At 54.8% G+C, this 17,961-nt stretch overlaps 1 protein-coding gene across 1 annotated transcript; it reads left to right on the top strand.

The window, feature by feature from the left end:
- The first annotated feature begins 9,913 nt into the window (after positions 1-9,913).
- LOC146764258 (uncharacterized) lies at positions 9,914-13,062 on the top strand. Its single transcript, XM_085565251.1, has one exon. It carries the CDS (start codon positions 11,155-11,157, stop codon positions 12,958-12,960), a length of 1,806 nt encoding a protein of 601 aa, XP_085421377.1. The 5' UTR covers positions 9,914-11,154; the 3' UTR covers positions 12,961-13,062.
- Positions 13,063-17,961: the final 4,899 nt, after the last annotated feature.

Below are 17,961 nucleotides of genomic sequence, written 5' to 3'. Positions count from 1 at the left end.
AGAACATTCCAGAGGACAGTGAGAGTGACCAGGAGCTGTCCTCAGTGGAAGAAGACATCGAGAACATTCCAGAGGACAGTGAGAGTGACCAGGAGCTGTCCTCAGTGGAAGAAGACATCGAGAACATTCCCGAGGACAGTATGAGTGACCAGGAGCTGTCCCCAGTGGAAGAGGACATTGAGGTCTCTGAAGGGGACAGCACGAGAGAGGAGAAGCTGTCCCCTGCAGGAGAGGACATCATGCTCTCTTCAGGGTACAGTCTGATTGCTGAGGGGCAGTCCAAAGTGGAATTGGCCAGCAAGCTTAGTCCCGAGGACAGCACAGCTCTTCCCCCAGAGGGGCCCAGCTCTGCCAGCCCCGTGGGCACAGAGGTGGCAGCAGAGGCAGCCCCTGCCCTGCCCAGCGCCTCCCCTGCCCCAGGCAGTCCCAGGGAGGCCGAGCCGGGAGCTGCTGCCCCGTCCGGAGCTGCTGAGGAGGCAGCAGTGTGGTCAGAGCTGGCAGTGCAGGAGAGGATGGACGGCTCCGATGAGGAAAACAAAAGTTGGCAATTCTTGCATGACCTGGAGCCTTTCCTGCTTGGAGACCCTGAGCTGTCCCAGGAAGCGTCCTACAGTGAAGAATGCACGGAGGATGATCTGCCCCACGGGGAAGTCACGAGTTACCACCAACATTTTGACTGGGAAAAATATTTGGACCAAGACCTGTCCCAGGGAGAAGTCAGCAGCTCCCAAGACCCCTCGGACTGGGAAGAATGCATTGAGCAAGTGCTGTCCGGAGGAGATGTCGTCAGCTATGCAGAAATTTCAGACTGGGAAGAATACGTTGGCCAAAACGTTTCCAGAGGGAATGGCAGCAGACCCTCAGGACTCTCCAACTGGGAAAATGACAGCAACACGGGGCTCATGCAGGAGAACTGGCCCAAGCATGTGATCTTGGCCAAGCCCTTGTACCCAGAGGATGACAAGTGGGACAATGTGAGCCTCCTGGAGCTGCCCCCAGAACAGGACAAAGAAAAGAATGTGGACAAGTGGAAAGTTTTTGTGTCAGAGGGGCTCGCAGTGCCCGTCCCTCGGGAGGCCTGGGCTGAGTGCCCGGCACAGGAGCCGTGCAGCCGAGGGCCGGCGCCTGTCCCGCACAGCCCCCCCAGCCCCCGGCCTGCCCGGCTGGGAGCCCAGGCCCTCCGCGGGCAGCCGGCTGCCCCCAGGAAACGTCCCTCCCGCTTCAGGCGGGCGCTGCGGGGGCTGTTCCGCTGTCCCTGCCTCAGGCCACGCTCTGAGGACTGAAAGAGACACAGAGAAAGGTGAAGAAGATGAGGGGAAGGAAGGTGAAGAACAGGAAGAAGATGAAGATGACTTCTCCTGCCAGTCCCGCTCCTCTGTGTCGGAGCAGCGGCTGTCCGGTTTGGCTCGAGGGGCTCAGAGATTGCTGCTGCAGCTCCTCCAAGCCAGGGAAGAGAAAAGCCTTTGGATGGGCCAAGCAAGCCAAGCAAAACCCAACCAGGCAGAGCCACGAAGGCCTGGGCAGTGGGGCTTGGAAAATGCCCACCCAAAGAGCCCAAAGCTCCCCCATCCCTGCCCCGCACACACCCGGCCCTGGGCTGGAAGGTGCAGCAACCACTTCTGGGGCACAAAGCAGAGGCTCCTGGAACAGACTCTCAGCACAAACCACTCCAGGACAATGGCAAAGACGACAAAGACAAAGATGAAGACAATGACACAGAAAAAGAGGGCAAAGACGACATAGCAGATGAAGAAGATGAAGACTGTGAAGAAGATGAAGACAATGAAGAAGGTGAAGACAAATAGGATGAAGAAGATGAAGACAGCAAAGAGGAAGAAGACAAAGATGAAGACTAAAAAGACAAGACATAGAATGATTATTTAAGAGTAGATAGAAGAAGTATAGTAATAAGAATTTAGAAATACTTAGAAGAGTACTAGGAATAGGAATTTCAATATATGCAGAAGAAAAAGTATAGGAATAGGAATAAGAATTTCAAAATATGTCGAAGAAGAATAGGAATAGGAATAAGAATATAAAAATACATAGAAGTAGCAAAGAAGAAGAAGAATAGAAAAGAGTAGGAAAAGAACCATAAGAAGAATAAGAATAGAAAAGTGAAGAGAAAATTGAAGGAATAAGGAAAACTAGCAATTAATTTATTTTTATTACATATTGTATATTTCTATAACAGTTATGGAATAAAAACATTACTCTACATTATGTTGTAATCACAATGTGGTCGAGAACAGATCAAAGCAGACTGAAGCTTAAGAACAAGGGAAAAACTTTATTAAGCTACTACTATTATGCTACTATAAAATAAAAAAAGAAAGGAAAAAAAAAATACGCACAAAATTTAAAATGAAGACATTTTCAAACATTCAGAATCTTACCACCTAACTTGAACAAAGTACAGTGAGACATAACATGGACCATAATCGGTTCCCACTCTCTAGATAATTAATAAAAAGAGAGAGTTCTCCTGGGAATTCTGCTTTTAACACCTCTCTGTTCACAGAGGCGTGTCCACCTTCAAGTGGTCAGTATCCAAACTGACCTCTTCTTTCCAATAAAATTCTTTTTCCTCATCAAACCACGACAGGATCTCAATCAGGGAGTGGCCCAGGGGCTGAGTGGCAGGGAACATTCAGGAAAAAGTGGCAGGGTTGCCTGGACAGGCAGGGAAGGGACTGGGACAAAGGGAGGGGAATAATTGAGGGACACCTTTAAAGGGAGTGTGCAACATAGGGAAAAAAAACAACTAGGTAAAACCATGGGAAGTCAAAAAAATGTACCACTTAACAATAACTTAATGAAATAAACATAAACTGCAACAGGTTCCTGTCTGCTCCAGTGCTGTTGGGGTGCCGGGGGTGGCCCTTTGTGACACGGCACATGGTGTCACGGCCCTTTGTGATGTGGGACGTGGTGGTGGCCAGAGACCCTTGTGACATCAGGGAGCCCCGCCCGGGCTGAGGGTCTCCAAGGGGCGCAGAGCCCTGGGGTGCCCAGTCCCAGAAGAGCCGCTCTCTGAGGAGGACGCAGCTCCCTGTCTCTGCGCCAGACGCCGACAGCGACAGCGGCCGACAGCGACAGACAGAGACAGCGACGAGGACAAAGCCAACTCCACCTCCCGGTCCCACAGCACCTTGCCCAGCTGGCTGGAAGCCAGCAGCGAGCTGTGGTCAGGGGCAGTGGGCAGCTCAGTCCTGCCACTGTCACAAACTGAGGAGGAGGAGAGGCCCTTCGCCAAAATGGACCGAGAGCTTTCCCGGAGAGAAGATGTGGAAGAGACCTGCAGGAGAGAAGTTCCAGGAGCCCAAGAAATGTCCCGGTGGGGAGCCTGGAGCAGCCAAGAGCTGTACCAAGGCCAGGTACGTGTGGGAGTTTGGGAAGTTTCCCAGTCCAGAGGGGGGACACACCAAGCGCTCAATGAAGGGGAAGAAACCATCAGAGCTCAGGAGCTGTCCCAGTGGGAGGAGGACAGTGAGATGTACCAAGAGGGGTGGGAGAGGGAAGAATGTGTGACAACCCAAGAGATTTCCCAGTGGAAAATAAATGTGAGTGGGCGGTAGGAGATGGGATGGGGAGAAGACGAGAGGTGCCACGAGCTGTCCCTGCAGAGAGATCTGAGTGTCCCAGAGGATTCCCAAGGGGATGATGCCCAAGAGCATTCCCAGAGGGAAGGTGAGAGGTACCAAGACCTCTCAGCATGGGGACAAGGTGTACACTCCCACATGTCCCAATGGGAAGACAGGAGAGAGCTGGAATTGTCCCAAGTGGGAGACAGCAGTGTCAGGGAGCTGTGCCAAGGACCAGACGCTGCAGCCCAAGAGCTGCCCCAGTGGGACAATGTGAGTGAGCGAAAGCTGTCCCAAAGGGGGGAAGATGTGAGCAGGCAGGAGCTGTCCCAATGGGGACACAACATCAGCTCTGAGATCTGGGACAGACCCTTGTGCCCAGTGAGGGACGAGGAGCCTCAGCCTTGTCCCCCAGAGGGGCCCAGCTCTGCCAGCCCCGCGGACACAGAGGTGGCAGCAGAGGCAGTGCCTGCCCTGACCAGCGCCTCTCCTTCCCTGCAGAGTCCCACGGAGGCCGAGCCGGCAGCTGCTGCCCCGGCTGGAGCTGCTGAGGAGGACGAGGAGCCCTCTGAGCCTCTCCTGTCCCAAGGGGAAGATTTGGGAAACCAAGAGCTGCTCCCTTGGGAGGACGATGTCAGCTCCAGTTCTTTGGAGAACCCACTGGGCTCAGTGAAGGAGGAGAAGAACACCCAGACTTGTTCCTCATCCAGTGACGAGGAGCTGTCCCAGGTCGAAGAGGCCATCGAGCTCCCTCCAGGGGACAGCAACACTGACCCAGAGCTGTCCTCAGTGGAAGAGGCAATTGAGGACATCCCATGGGACAGCACAAGTGACCAGGAGCTGTCCCCAGTGAAAGAGTCCCTTGAGGGCATTCCAGAGGACAGCACAAGAGAGAAGGAGCTGTCCTCAGTGGAAGAGGACGTTGAGGTTGTTCCAGAGGACAGCAGAAATGAGCAAGAGCTGTCCTCCGTGGAAGAGGCCATCAACAACATTCCAGAGGACAGCACAAGAGACAAGGAGCTGTCCTTAGTGGAAGAGGCAAGTGATGATTTTGCATGGGACAGCACAAGTGACCCAGAGCTGTCCTCTGTGGAAGAGGCAATTGAAGATATTCCATGGGACAGCACAAGTGACCCAGAGCTGTCCTCCGTGGAAGAGGCCCTCGAGAACATTCCAGAGGACAGCACAAGCGACCAGGAGCTGTCCTCAGGGGAAAAAACCATCAAGATTTTTCCAAAGGATGGTACAAGTGCCGAGGAGTTGTCCCCAGTGGAAGAGGCCATTGAGAACATTCCAGAGGACAGCACAAGTGATCAGGAGCTCTCCTCTGTGGAAGAGGCCATCGAGGTTGCTCCAGAGGATGGCACAAGTGACCAGGAGCTGTCCTTAGTGGAAGAAGACATCGAGGTTGCTCCAGAAGAGAGCACAAGTGACCAGGAGCTGTCCTCAGTGGAAGAGGCCATCGAGAACATTCCAGAGGACAGTGAGAGTGACCAGGAGCTGTCCTCAGTGGAAGAAGACATCGAGAACATTCCAGAGGACAGTGAGAGTGACCAGGAGCTGTCCTCAGTGGAAGAAGACATCGAGAACATTCCCGAGGACAGTATGAGTGACCAGGAGCTGTCCCCAGTGGAAGAGGACATTGAGGTCTCTGAAGGGGACAGCACGAGAGAGGAGAAGCTGTCCCCTGCAGGAGAGGACATCATGCTCTCTTCAGGGTACAGTCTGATTGCTGAGGGGCAGTCCAAAGTGGAATTGGCCAGCAAGCTTAGTCCCGAGGACAGCACAGCTCTTCCCCCAGAGGGGCCCAGCTCTGCCAGCCCCGTGGGCACAGAGGTGGCAGCAGAGGCAGCCCCTGCCCTGCCCAGCGCCTCCCCTGCCCCAGGCAGTCCCAGGGAGGCCGAGCCGGGAGCTGCTGCCCCGTCCGGAGCTGCTGAGGAGGCAGCAGTGTGGTCAGAGCTGGCAGTGCAGGAGAGGATGGACGGCTCCGATGAGGAAAACAAAAGTTGGCAATTCTTGCATGACCTGGAGCCTTTCCTGCTTGGAGACCCTGAGCTGTCCCAGGAAGCGTCCTACAGTGAAGAATGCACGGAGGATGATCTGCCCCACGGGGAAGTCACGAGTTACCACCAACATTTTGACTGGGAAAAATATTTGGACCAAGACCTGTCCCAGGGAGAAGTCAGCAGCTCCCAAGACCCCTCGGACTGGGAAGAATGCATTGAGCAAGTGCTGTCCGGAGGAGATGTCGTCAGCTATGCAGAAATTTCAGACTGGGAAGAATACGTTGGCCAAAACGTTTCCAGAGGGAATGGCAGCAGACCCTCAGGACTCTCCAACTGGGAAAATGACAGCAACACGGGGCTCATGCAGGAGAACTGGCCCAAGCATGTGATCTTGGCCAAGCCCTTGTACCCAGAGGATGACGAGTGGGACAATGTGAGCCTCCTGGAGCTGCCCCCAGAACAGGACAAAGAAAAGAATGTGGACAAGTGGAAAGTTTTTGTGTCAGAGGGGCTCGCAGTGCCCGTCCCTCGGGAGGCCTGGGCTGAGTGCCCGGCACAGGAGCCGTGCAGCCGAGGGCCGGCGCCTGTCCCGCACAGCCCCCCCAGCCCCCGGCCTGCCCGGCTGGGAGCCCAGGCCCTCCGCGGGCAGCCGGCTGCCCCCAGGAAACGTCCCTCCCGCTTCAGGCGGGCACTGCGGGCGCTGCGGGGGCTGTTCCGCTGTCCCTGCCTCAGGCCACGCTCTGAGGACTGAAAGAGACACAGAGAAAGGTGAAGAAGATGAGGAGAAGGAAGGTGAAGAACAGGAAGAAGATGAAGATGACTTCTCCTGCCAGTCCCGCTCCTCTGTGTCGGAGCAGCGGCTGTCCGGTTCGGCTCGAGGGGCTCAGAGATTGCTGCTGCAGCTCCTCCAAGCCAGGGAACAGAAAAGCCTTTGGATGGGCCAAGCAAGCCAAGCAAAACCCAACCAGGCAGAGCCACGAAGGCCTGGGCAGTGGGGCTTGGAAAATGCCCACCCAAAGAGCCCAAAGCTCCCCCATCCCTGCCCTGCACACACCCGGCCCCGGGCTGGAAGGTGCAGCAACCATTTCTGGGGCACAAAGCAGAGGCTCCTGGAACTGACTCTGAGCAAAAACCACTCCAGGACAACGGCAAAGAAGACAAAGACAAAGATGAAGACAATGACACAGAAAAAGAGGACAAAGACGACATAGCAGATGAAGAAGATGAAGACTGTGAAGAAGACAAAGATAAACAGGATGAAGACGATGAGGAAGACAGCAAAGAGGAAGAAGACAAAGATGAAGACTAAAAAGACAAGACATAGAACTTTTATTTTAGAATAGATAGATGAAATATAGTCATAAGAATTTAGAAATACTTAGAAGAAGAAGTGTACTAGGAATAGGAATTTCAAAATATGTAGAAGAAGAAGAAGAAGAATAGGAGAAAGAATTTAAAACTACATAGAAGTAGCAAAGAAGAAGTAGAATAGTAAAGAGTAGGAAAAGAAGAACAATAAGAAGAATAAGAATAGAAAAGAGAAAATTGAAGGAATAAGTAAAACAAGCAAATAATTTCTTGTTATTATATATTGTATATTTCTATTACGGTTATGAAATAAAAAATTAATATACATTATCTTCTAATCGCAATGCATTCTAATGTCCCCACGCTGTTCCTCTTATTGAAAAATCTGTGTGTTTCTAATAAAGTCTGTAGGGCACCAGAGCAGAGTGCCGGATTCCATGTCCTGTCTCCCCGAGGTGCCGATGGATTGTCCCAGCCCGAGCCACGGAGCGCCCCGCGAGCAGCGCGGGCTCAGCCCCGGCGGCAGCGGGAGAGTTCCCGGCCGGGCCGGCGGGGCAGGGCTGTCGCTGCTCTCTGCAGGCAAACGGGAGGCGCAGGCTGAGCCCGGCTGGCAGAGAGCTGTGCCGGGCAGCCCTTTGCAGCAGGGCTGTGCAGCCAGCACAGCGAAGGCAGCAGAGCCCCGCTCTGCCGCTGCCCGTGGCCGGGGAGCCGGGCCGGGGCTGTTCCTGCAGCCCTGCCTGCCTCCGGCAGCCCCGGGCCGGGCGGGAGGGGTTCCCCCGCTGCAGCCCCAGCTGAGGCAGCAGCAGCAGCTCTGTGCTGCTCCTGGCACATCCCTGCGGCAGCAGCTGCACGGGGCTGGGCAGCCGCAGAGCCCAAAGCAGCACAGCAGCAGCGCAGCAGCAGCGCAGCTCTGGGGCTCTGCTGCTGCTGCTGCTGCTGCTGGGCAGCCCCACAGGGCTCAGGGCTGTGCAGCCGTGCCTGGAGCCCGCTCCTGGCTCCCCCAGCCTCGGGGCTGCTCCTCTGCTGCTCCAGGGCAGGGCCTTTCTCCGGGACTGGCTTTTCTTTCTGCTGGGAGAACTCTCTCACAAACCCCAGGATCCCCGGGGCTGGAAAACCCCTCCCAGCCCAGGGAGTCCCAGCTGGGCCCCATGCCCACCTTGTCCCCAGCCCAGAGCACTCAGTGCCACCTCCAGGGGACACCTGCAGGGATGGGCACTCCAAAGCTCCCTGGGCAGCCCCTGCCAGGGCCTGAGCACCCTTTCCATGGGGAAATTCCTGCTGCTGTCCCAGCTGAGCCTGCCCTGGCCCAGCCTGAGGCCGTTCCCTCTCCTCCTCTCCCTGTTCCCTGGGAGCAGAGCCCGACCCCCCGGCTGTCCCCTCCTGGCAGGGGCTACAGAAGGATTGCTCCTTTCCTAGGCCCTCTCCTCCTCTTCTCTGCTTTCCAAAACTAAAAAGGAATCACTGAAGGATGACAAATCCCATACGAATATTTGGGACTGGATGTTGGCCCATTTCTTGTGTCCACAGGGACAACCAAGTGTCTCCCTCCTCCCATGCCCAATATCCAACCGCAGAGAGTCCCTAGGCCAGCATTCTCTCTATGGGAGCAGCAGGAAGGAAGTTTGAGAACTTCTGCAGCCCTGAGAGAGGGGAAGGCAGGAATTCTCCTTTCTTTCTGTCTTTTCCACACCAAAGGAGATTCCTGCAATGGGAAAAGAAATTGTTCATGGTGGTGCTGCCCCGTGGGGCTCCAGCCCACAGGAGAATCCTGCAGGATATCAGGTGTGCTCCCACCTGCAGGTTGGCACTTCATAGCTGTGCCAGGAGTGGAAAAAATGGAGAGAAAATGTAGCTATCATGCTGGCATGGTAGCATCGAGGAAAGTTTTGGAAAGGCCTTGGGAATGGTAAACTGAGGAAAAGGATACATTCATGTATGCCCCATTGTTTTAGAAAGGCTTTGGGAATGAGAAACTGAGGGAAAAGATAAATTTATGTATGCTCCACTGTTTCGGGAAAGTCCTGCTTCAGCATTCCTCTGTAAACCCCCTTCTCCCCACCCCTGAGCAGTTCCCATTGGACCTGGCCCCTGGGGTGGTTCTGATGTGCTTTAGCTGAACACTGCCTCTATTGTTTAGACCTTATCTCTTAATTTTGCTGTATAAAACCGTATCTGGGCAATAGCCCGGGGCCTTTGGTCCCTGCTACCATTCAGGCAATACAATCTCTCTGGACAAGCATACCATTGGTCTCTCTTGGTCTCTTTATCTCGAATCCTAGCGGTGACTGAGGCAACGCCGCAGCTCGGACCGTGCTAACCCAGACGCTGCCTGGTAAGCCCAGGGCAGTGGGACCGCGGAAAACCCCGGCCCCGAGAGGGGACAGCTAGCCGGAGGGTCCCGGGGGGCCGGGGGAGGAACGGGGGACAGCAGCGAGGAACCCTCAAAAGCAACAAGTGGCAGTCCAAAGAGAAGCAACAAGTGGCGCACCAACGTTGGGCTTTGCATTGGTCTGAGCGAGCGAGGCCCCAGCCGTTGTGGACAGTGCACTGGCTAGGAGCTTTTCCAGATGCTTTGCAGTGTCACCGCGAGCCACAGAGTGGCGAGCGGTGCGAATAAGCCGCCACGCAGGCTGTCAGCTACGCGGGGAGAAGCTCTCGGATCACGCTGGTGGTGAGGCATTTGCCTCTCCACGCAGCCCGGTGGGACTGTTGCCGTGGGGACAGACGCCGATTTCTGTCCGGCACGGTCTCCGCGGGTTTGGACGACACCTCCCAACACCCGGGAAACCGCCCGCGGATTCGGGAACCGTTGCAGCAGTTGATGTCTAAAGGATGGCAGTGGGTGAGTCTCGGTACTGGGGGGCAGGGGCCCTGCCAGGAGACATTGGGTCTCGTGTGCCCGAGAGGGGACACGCCAGCGCGCAGGCGTGACGAGAGTTTCCGTCGTCACTTTAGAACTTTGGTGTTTGCTGCAGTAACTGGTTGAGATTTGCTGTGAAGGCAGCAATGGGTGTTACGCTGACTACACAGCAGAAAAAGATTTATAAACAAGTTCAGGAACCCCTGCAGAGAGCAGGTGTCAAATTTCCTAAGAGCCTTGTGAAAGAGTTTGTCAGATGGTTATCAGTAAGTTTTCCGAAGGTAACAGAGCAAGTAGTGAGAGAAAGACGATTTTGGAAGCGTGTGGGTGCAGTGCTGAGTGAAAGGACAAAGGCAGGAGATCCCTCAGTGAAAGAAGGTTTTATGAGAATGTTTTTGTTCATTTACGATGTTGTGAAAGAGAGTGCAGACACTCAGGGCGCCCGGGAGCAAAAAAGAGCCCCGTCGCGTCCCCTGTGTCCCCCCGCACCCCCTGCGGTGATAAAACTAACCGTGAAGATGTAGATTTAGTTCTTAATTCTTCTCCATCTCCTGCTTTCGCTCCTGCAGCTGAAAATCCATGCTTTGCACCCACCATCCCCCTCGTGCAGCCACCAAAAGATGGAGGCGGCCACGCGGTGTTCCCTGTCCTCCCTCTGCCAGACTTCGCACCCCTCCCTTCGCCCATCCCCAATCCCAACCCCTCCTCCCTTGTGGCGATTCAGCCCCCGGCTCAGCCCACATTCCAGCCCACATTCCAGCCCGCAGTCCAGCCCTCAGCTCCTCCTCTCGCAGTAGCATCACCACCCCCTGTCCCTGCTCCGCTCCACATGGCCCCGCCGGCTGCGGCCACTCCCACACAAGCCGGCCCCTCTCCCTCTCTCTCTCCCAGTCTCCCTGACAACGGCAGTGCCGAGACTGTCAGCACGAGGAACCGGGAAGCGGTCAGTGACACCGACCCTGCGTTCCTGGTCCCTGTGATCTATAATGCCAGGGGACAGAACGCCAAATGGGAGCCCCTTTCGTAGGATAGTATTAGGGAACTTTGCAAAACAAAGCGTGAGTTTGGGGAAAGAAGTGAATTTTTAAAGAACATTTTAAAAGCTACTCTAAGCTTCAAAACATATGTCCCTGCTGACTTGAAACGTCTTTTCAGTTGCTTGCTCCCTCAGTCTGAGTTTAGATTGTGGGAAAGAACCTGGAAAAGGATTGCAGGACATCTCCTCCCAGAGATTTTGCAAAGTCCAAGCCATTCCACAGATATAGAGGTTGAGGAAATCACTTTAGAACATCTAGTGGGTGAGGGTGATTGGAGCCAAGCTGAAAAGCAAGCCGCAGGCATCCCCAGAGCAGTGTTGGACCTGTCCAGGGATGCAGCAGAAAGTGCATTTTTTAACATGCCTTCTAAAGAACCTGTTGTTTCTTATACCGCTTTGAAGCAGTCTGTTGCAGAACCATTCATGGATTTTGTGGATCGAGTGCGAGCCTCTGTGGAAAAGAGGGTGCAAAATCCAGAGCTCCAAGACCAACTTACATTAGAACTTGTCACCGCAAATGCAAATGAAGCCTGTCAGCGAGTCATCCTGGCCCTTCCATCATCGCCTCCCCCCACACTCGATCAGCTCATCGAGGAGTGCACCAGGAAAGCTGTGCTGATAACAGAGGACTCAGTGATAAAGCCACGGGAAAGGGTGGTTGCTTCAGCAGCAGCAACCCCTAGGACTCCAGGGTCTGAAGGGCTTCCTCAACAAGGGGGGAAAGTGGGAGGGGGGGGAATCTTTTTCCTTTATACTGGCAGAGCAAATTGTATCTTTTTCAGAGTTAGTTCACTTTGTTGTATGACTTTATCTTTCTTTCAGACTAGCAGAATGTCAATTTCCACATTCCTGCTCATCGTTTGGTTCCAGGGAATGGCCATCTACCCTTCCACAGTGGATGCATGGATTGTTCCACAGCCCAAGAAAAATGTATGGGTCAGGCTAGCCCAAGCCTTGCAACAAGATCATATGTGTTTGTCCACTGCCTCAGCAGAAAATCCAATGTCCACATGTTTAATAGGGGTGCCAAGTAAGGAGGATGAGTTCCCAATTGATCTGGTCCATTTGCAAAACCAGGTGAATGAAAATAAAATACCTAAAGGTGCAGGACAAATTAAAGCACCAGTGCGAAACCCCCTCATTTTGTGGCAAGGATGGGTCTCACATTTACCCACTGCCAAGGGAGAGCCCCAGGAATTAGAACTCCTAGGCTCTGCAAAAGCTGAATTTTGCATTCAATTTGATTTTTCCCCAACCAAAGAAGTAAAATTATATGAGCATGTCAAACAGTACAAGGTAGAATTCAGAGCAGGTCAATGGTGCACAGCTGTCTATAAGCTGAAATTTGCATCCACCACTGATTTCCGTCCACGCAAGCTGGACAAGGGAATGTTTCTTATCTGTGGGGACAGAGCATACCCAGGAATCCCCTCTCGTCTTATTGGAGGTCCATGCACTTTTGGGCATCTGACCCTTGCTCCCCCCAACATGACCCAAATTCCAATTGGGCAAGCAAAAGGTGAGAAAAAAATTACTAAGCGGAGTGCGAGTCAATTTGATGAACATTGTGATGCAGAAATTTACCATTGGGCAAAATCCAAAAGAGTTGCCGTATCTGGGTTTTTACCATGGGTTGCGGCAGCCAAAGCATTGAGTGAATTAGGCAATCTAGAATGCTGGGTGACCAAGCAGGCAAATTTAACATCAGTGGCCCTGAGTGACCTCCTGGAAGATGAGGAAATAACCAGAAATGCTACCCTCCAAAATAGGGCAGCTATTGATTTCCTGCTGTTGGCACATGGTCATGGATGTAAAGAATTTGATGGGTTGTGTTGTTTTGATCTGTCATCTAAAGGTCAGAGTGTCCACTCGTCCATTCAGGAAATGAGAAGCCTCATTGGGAGTGTGAAGCAAGAAAATGAGGATTGGTTTAAAAATCTGTTCAAAGATTGGGATCTTTCTGGGTGGGAAGTGATTCTTTTAAAAGACATCCTTTACTTTCTAGTTGCATTGTTTTTAGTTCTGTTAGCATTCGGGATTCTGAAGCGAATCATCTCCAAGGTCATCACCTCGAAGCTGAAGGCTTCTGCACCAGTTTTCATCGCTGCTGCCGACACGGAAAGCGATTGGTGGGAAGACGACAAGCAGAAAGACACTGCAGTTTAAGAGCCACAGTTTTACTTTCTCCCAAGGCACTGTTCTTCTTAATAAGTAAAGAAGGGGGAATTGTAGCTATCATGCTGGCATGGTAGCATGGAGGAAGGTTTTGGAAAGGCCATGGGAATGGTAAACTGAGGAAAAGGATACATTCATGTATGCCCCATTGTTTTAGAAAGGCTTTGGGAATGGTAAACTGAGGGAAAAGATACATTTATGTATGCTCCACTGTCTCGGGAAAGTCCCGCTTCAGCATTCCTCTGTAAACTCCCTTCTCCCCACCCCTGAGCAGTTCCCATTGGACCTGGCCCCTGGGGTGGTTCTGATGTGCCTTAGCTGGACACTGTCTCTATTGTTTAGACCTTATCTCTTAATTTTGCTGCATAAAACTGTATCTGGGCAATAGCCCGGGGCCTTTGGTCCCTGCTACCATTCAGGCAATATAATCTCTCTGGACAAGCATACCATTGGTCTCTCTTGGTCTCTTTATCTCGAATCCTAGCGGCGACTGAGGCAACACCGCAGCTTAGACCGTGCTAACCCAGATGCTGCCTGGTAAGCCCAGGGCAGCGGGACCGCGGAAAACCCCGGCCCTGGAGGGGACAGCTAGCCGGCGGGTCCTGGCGGGCCAAGGAGGGATGGGGGACAGCAGCGAGGAACCCTCAAAAGCAACAAGTGGCAGTCCAAAGAGAAGCAACAAGAAAACAGATTATCCAGAACCACACGTGATCTGTCTCCTCTCACTCCCTGCACTTGGAGAAGGTGCTGGATAAATGACGGAGGGCAAGTGTAGGAAATCAGGAGGAACTCTGATTTTACTCCCCGTGTGCTGCCGTGCAGCCTCGGAAAGGAGAGGAGCTTTTGTGCACGGCTGAAGCGTGCGAGTCCTCCGGGAGTTCCACAACCATTCTGAAGCCTTGGACCCAGCTAGGGGTTTTTCCCTGATGCTGCTCAGTTTTGCTTCATTGTGCCCAAAATAAAAAAGATCACAGGAAACAAATTTAAACATGGTAAAAGACAAGAGCAACAGGTGACAAGACTCTGAAAATTTTTGATAGCCTAGCTTTTTCTTTTATTGAATCTTTTGTTAGTAGAGATGTTGCTAACTATTTGTTTATGACTTTTGACCCACAGGGACCTCTAATAATGCCAGTTTAGTGTTTATGATTTTTTTCACACCACTGTACGACAGAATAGTTAAATCAAAAGCGGTTTTCTATCCCAAGGAGACCGAAACATTAATTTGTCTCTCCCAAGAAGACTAAAGCCTGTGGGTTTAGTGTCACATCCCACAGAGCTCGGGCCTGGAGCGCTGCTGCCGCGACCGAGCGCAGCCCCGGGGCCGCTGTGCGGGTGCATTGGAAGGGCACGGACACAATGGCAGCGCCGTGTGTCTTTGTGCTCCAGGTTTGCGCTGCCCGTGCGGGCGGAGCGGGGCTGGCGGGAGCCGCGCTCCCCTCAGAGCCCCTGAGGGCGGCAGCGATGGCGGCGCCGCTCCCTCAGCGCCCGGCCCCGGCCCCGGCGGGCGGGGAGCCCTCGGCAGCGCCCGGCCGGCAGCAGGGAGCGAGCCCCGGCCCGGCCGCTGTGCCCTGGCGCCGCAGGAGCCGCTGCCTCGGGCCCTGCCCCGGGCCGGGGGCAGCGGCCGGGCCCCGGCCCCGCGGCAGCGCAGGAGGCTCTGGCGGTGCCGCTTCTCCAGCTCGGCCCGGTGCCCGGGCACGGCCCCGGCCTCGGGGCTGCCCCTGCCCCGCTCGGCTGCCCGTGCCCTGCCCGGCCGCCGAGGCCGCGCTCGCTGCCCCCGGGTGCCGCTGCTGCGGGCAGGGCCGAGCCCCGGGGCCCGGGCACAGCCCTGAGGGACACCCCTGCTCCCCGGGCTGCCGCGGCTCCTGGAGCCGCTGCCCACGAGCCCCCGGCACGGCTGTGCGGCCAATTCCTCGTGCCCTGGGCAGCGCAGCCCGCACGGCCAGGGCTCGGCACTGCGGGGCCGGGCTGCCGTGGGCCAGCGGGGCCAAAGCCTCGCAGGGCTCGGGGCACAGCAGGGCCCGCCAGGACACCGCTCCGGGGATGCTCCCGGCCAGCTCCTGCCCGAGCCCCCGGAACCCGGGCTGGCTCTGTGCGCTCCGGCAGCCACGACGGGACCGACCAACAGCCGGGGACTGGGCTTTGCCCACAGGTGAACCTGCAGAGCTGCAAGCTCTGCCCTGCACGCTGTTACAGCCACGGCAGGGACCAGGCCAGGGAGGAAGGAGGAGCCTCTTTGCCTTCAGCTTCCATGGAGAAGGTTTATTCGAGGTGCAGAGAGCGGGATAAAAAAGAGCCACTCACCCTCGTTTGCAAGGGGTTTTGCTCAGATCCACATCAGGCGGTGGGCACAAACAGCAAAGAAACAGGGAATCCTCACGGCAGGAGTGAGAGGATTATATCAACACTGTGGGACCATCAGGATCGGGAAAGGCACAGGGGACAATGGGGCAACCTGGATTAGGAGATTTCCAAGTGGGGGTTTCAATCAGGGGTTGGCTAAGGGGCTGAGTGGCAGGGAAAAGTCAGGAAAAAGTGGCAGAGTTGCCTGGACAGGCAGGGAAGGGACTGGGACAAAGGGAGGGGAATAACTTGAGCGAAGGCATAAAAGGGAGTGTACAACGTTGGGGAAAAAAAATGACTTGAGGAAAACGTGGTGGGATAACAGAATGAACCAGTTAACAATAACTTAATGAAATAAACATAAACTGCAACAGGTTCCTCTATGCTCCAGTGCCGTTGGGGTGCCGGGGCTGGCCCTTTAAAACACAGAACATGGTGTCATGGCCCTTTGTGATGTGGGCCATGATGGTGGCCAGAGACCCTTGTGACATCAGGGAGCCCCGCCCGGGCTGAGGGTCTCCAAGGGGCGCAGAGCCCTGGGGTGCCCAGTCCCAGGAGAGCCGCTCTCTGAGGAGGACGCAGCTCCCTGGCTCTGTCTGCGCCAGACGCCGACAGCGACAGCGGCCGACAGCGACAGACAGAGACAGCGACGAGGACAAAGCCAACTCCACCTCCCGGTCCCACAGCACCTTGCCCAGCTGGCTGGAAGCCACCAGTGAGCCGTGGTCAGGGGCAGTGGCAGCTCAGTCCTGCCACTGTCACAGACTGAGGAGGAGGAGAGGCCCTTCGCCAAAATGGACCGAGAGCTTTCCCCTAGAGAAGATGTGGAAGAGACCCGCCAGAGAGGAGTTCCAGGAGCCCAAGAAATGTCCCGGCAGGGAGCTAGGAGCAGCCAAGAGCTGTATCAAGGCCAGGTACGTGTGGGAGTTTGGGAAGTTTCCCAGTCCAGAGGGGGGACACATCAAGAGCTCAATGAAGGGGAAGAAACCATCAGAGCTCAGGAGCTGTCCCAGTGGGAGGAGGACAGTGAGATGTACCAAGAGGGGTGGGAGAGGGAAGAATGTGTGACAACCCAAGAGATTTCCCAGTGGGAAATAGATGTGAGTGGGCAGCAGGAGATGGGATGGGGAGAAGATGAGAGGTGCCACGAGCTGTACCTGCAGAGAGATCTGAGTGTCCCAGAGGATTCCCAAGGGGATGATGCCCAAGAGCATTCCCGGAAGGAAGGTGAGAGTTACCAAGACCTCTCAGCATGGGGACATGGTATGGACTCCCACATGTCCCAATTGGCAGACAGGAGAGAGCTGGAATTGTCCCAAGTGAGAGACAGCAGTGGCAGCGAGCTGTGCCAAGGACCAGACGCTGCAGCCCAAGAGCTGCCCCAGTGGGACAATGTGAGTGAGCGAAAGCTGTCCCAAAGGGAGGAAGATGTGAGCAGGCAGGAGCTGTCCCAATGGGGACACAACATCAGCTCTGAGATCTGGGACAGACCCTTGTGCCCAGGGAGGGACAAGGAGCCTCAGCCTTGTCCCCCAGAGGGGCCCAGCTCTGCCAGCCCCGCGGGCACAGAGGTGGCAGCAGAGGCAGTGCCTGCCCTGACCAGCGCCTCTCCTTCCCTGCAGAGTCCCACGGAGGCCGAGCCGGCAGCTGCTGCCCCGGCTGGAGCTGCTGAGGAGGACGAGGAGCCCTCTGAGCCTCTCCTGTCCCAAGGGGAAGATTTGGGAAACCAAGAGCTGCTCCCTTGGGAGGACGATGTCAGCTCCAGTTCTTTGGAGAACCCACTGGGCTCAGTGAAGGAGGAGAAGAACACCCAGACTTGTTCCTCATCCAGTGACGAGGAGCTGTCCCAGGTCGAAGAGGCCATCGAGCTCCCTCCAGGGGACAGCAACACTGACCCAGAGCTGTCCTCAGTGGAAGAGGCAATTGAGGACATCCCATGGGACAGCACAAGTGACCAGGAGCTGTCCCCAGTGAAAGAGTCCCTTGAGGGCATTCCAGAGGACAGCACAAGAGAGAAGGAGCTGTCCTCAGTGGAAGAGGACATCGAGGTTGTTCCAGAGGACAGCAGAAATGAGCAAGAGCTGTCCTCAGTGGTAGAGGCCATCAACAACATTCCAGAGGACAGCACAAGTGACCAGGAGCTGTCCTTAGTGGAAGAGGCAAGTGATGATTTTGCATGGGACAGCACAAGTGACCCAGAGCTGTCCTCTGTGGAAGAGGCAATTGAAGATATTCCATGGGACAGCACAAGTGACCCAGAGCTGTCCTCCGTGGAAGAGGCCCTCGAGAACATTCCAGAGGACAGCACAAGTGACCAGGAGCTGTCCTCAGGGGAAAAAACCATCAAGATTTTTCCAAAGGATGGTACAAGTGCCGAGGAGTTGTTCCCAGTGGAAGAGGCCATTGAGAACATTCCAGAGGACAGCACAAGTGATCAGGAGCTGTCCTCAGTGGAAGAGGCCATCGAGGTTGCTCCAGAGGATGGCACAAGTGACCAGGAGCTGTCCTCAGTGGAAGAGGCCATCGAGAACATTCCAGAGGACAGTGCGAGTGACCAGGAGCTGTCCTCAGTGGAAGAGGCCATCGAGAACATTCCAGAGGACAGTGAGAGTGACCAGGAGTTGTCCTCAGTGGAAGAAGACATAGAGA

The sequence above is a fragment of the Lonchura striata genome, chromosome 35, assembly GCF_050655825.1.
Source record: "Lonchura striata isolate lonStrDom1 chromosome 35, ASM5065582v1, whole genome shotgun sequence".
Lineage (NCBI taxonomy): Eukaryota > Metazoa > Chordata > Aves > Passeriformes > Estrildidae > Lonchura > Lonchura striata.
This window is presented reverse-complemented; position numbering and strand designations above follow the sequence as displayed.

Coding starts and splice junctions, on each gene's coding strand:
- LOC146764258 (XM_085565251.1), top strand. CDS start 11,155: ATGCCTTCTAAAGAACCTGTTGTTTCTTATACCGCTTTGAAGCAGTCT.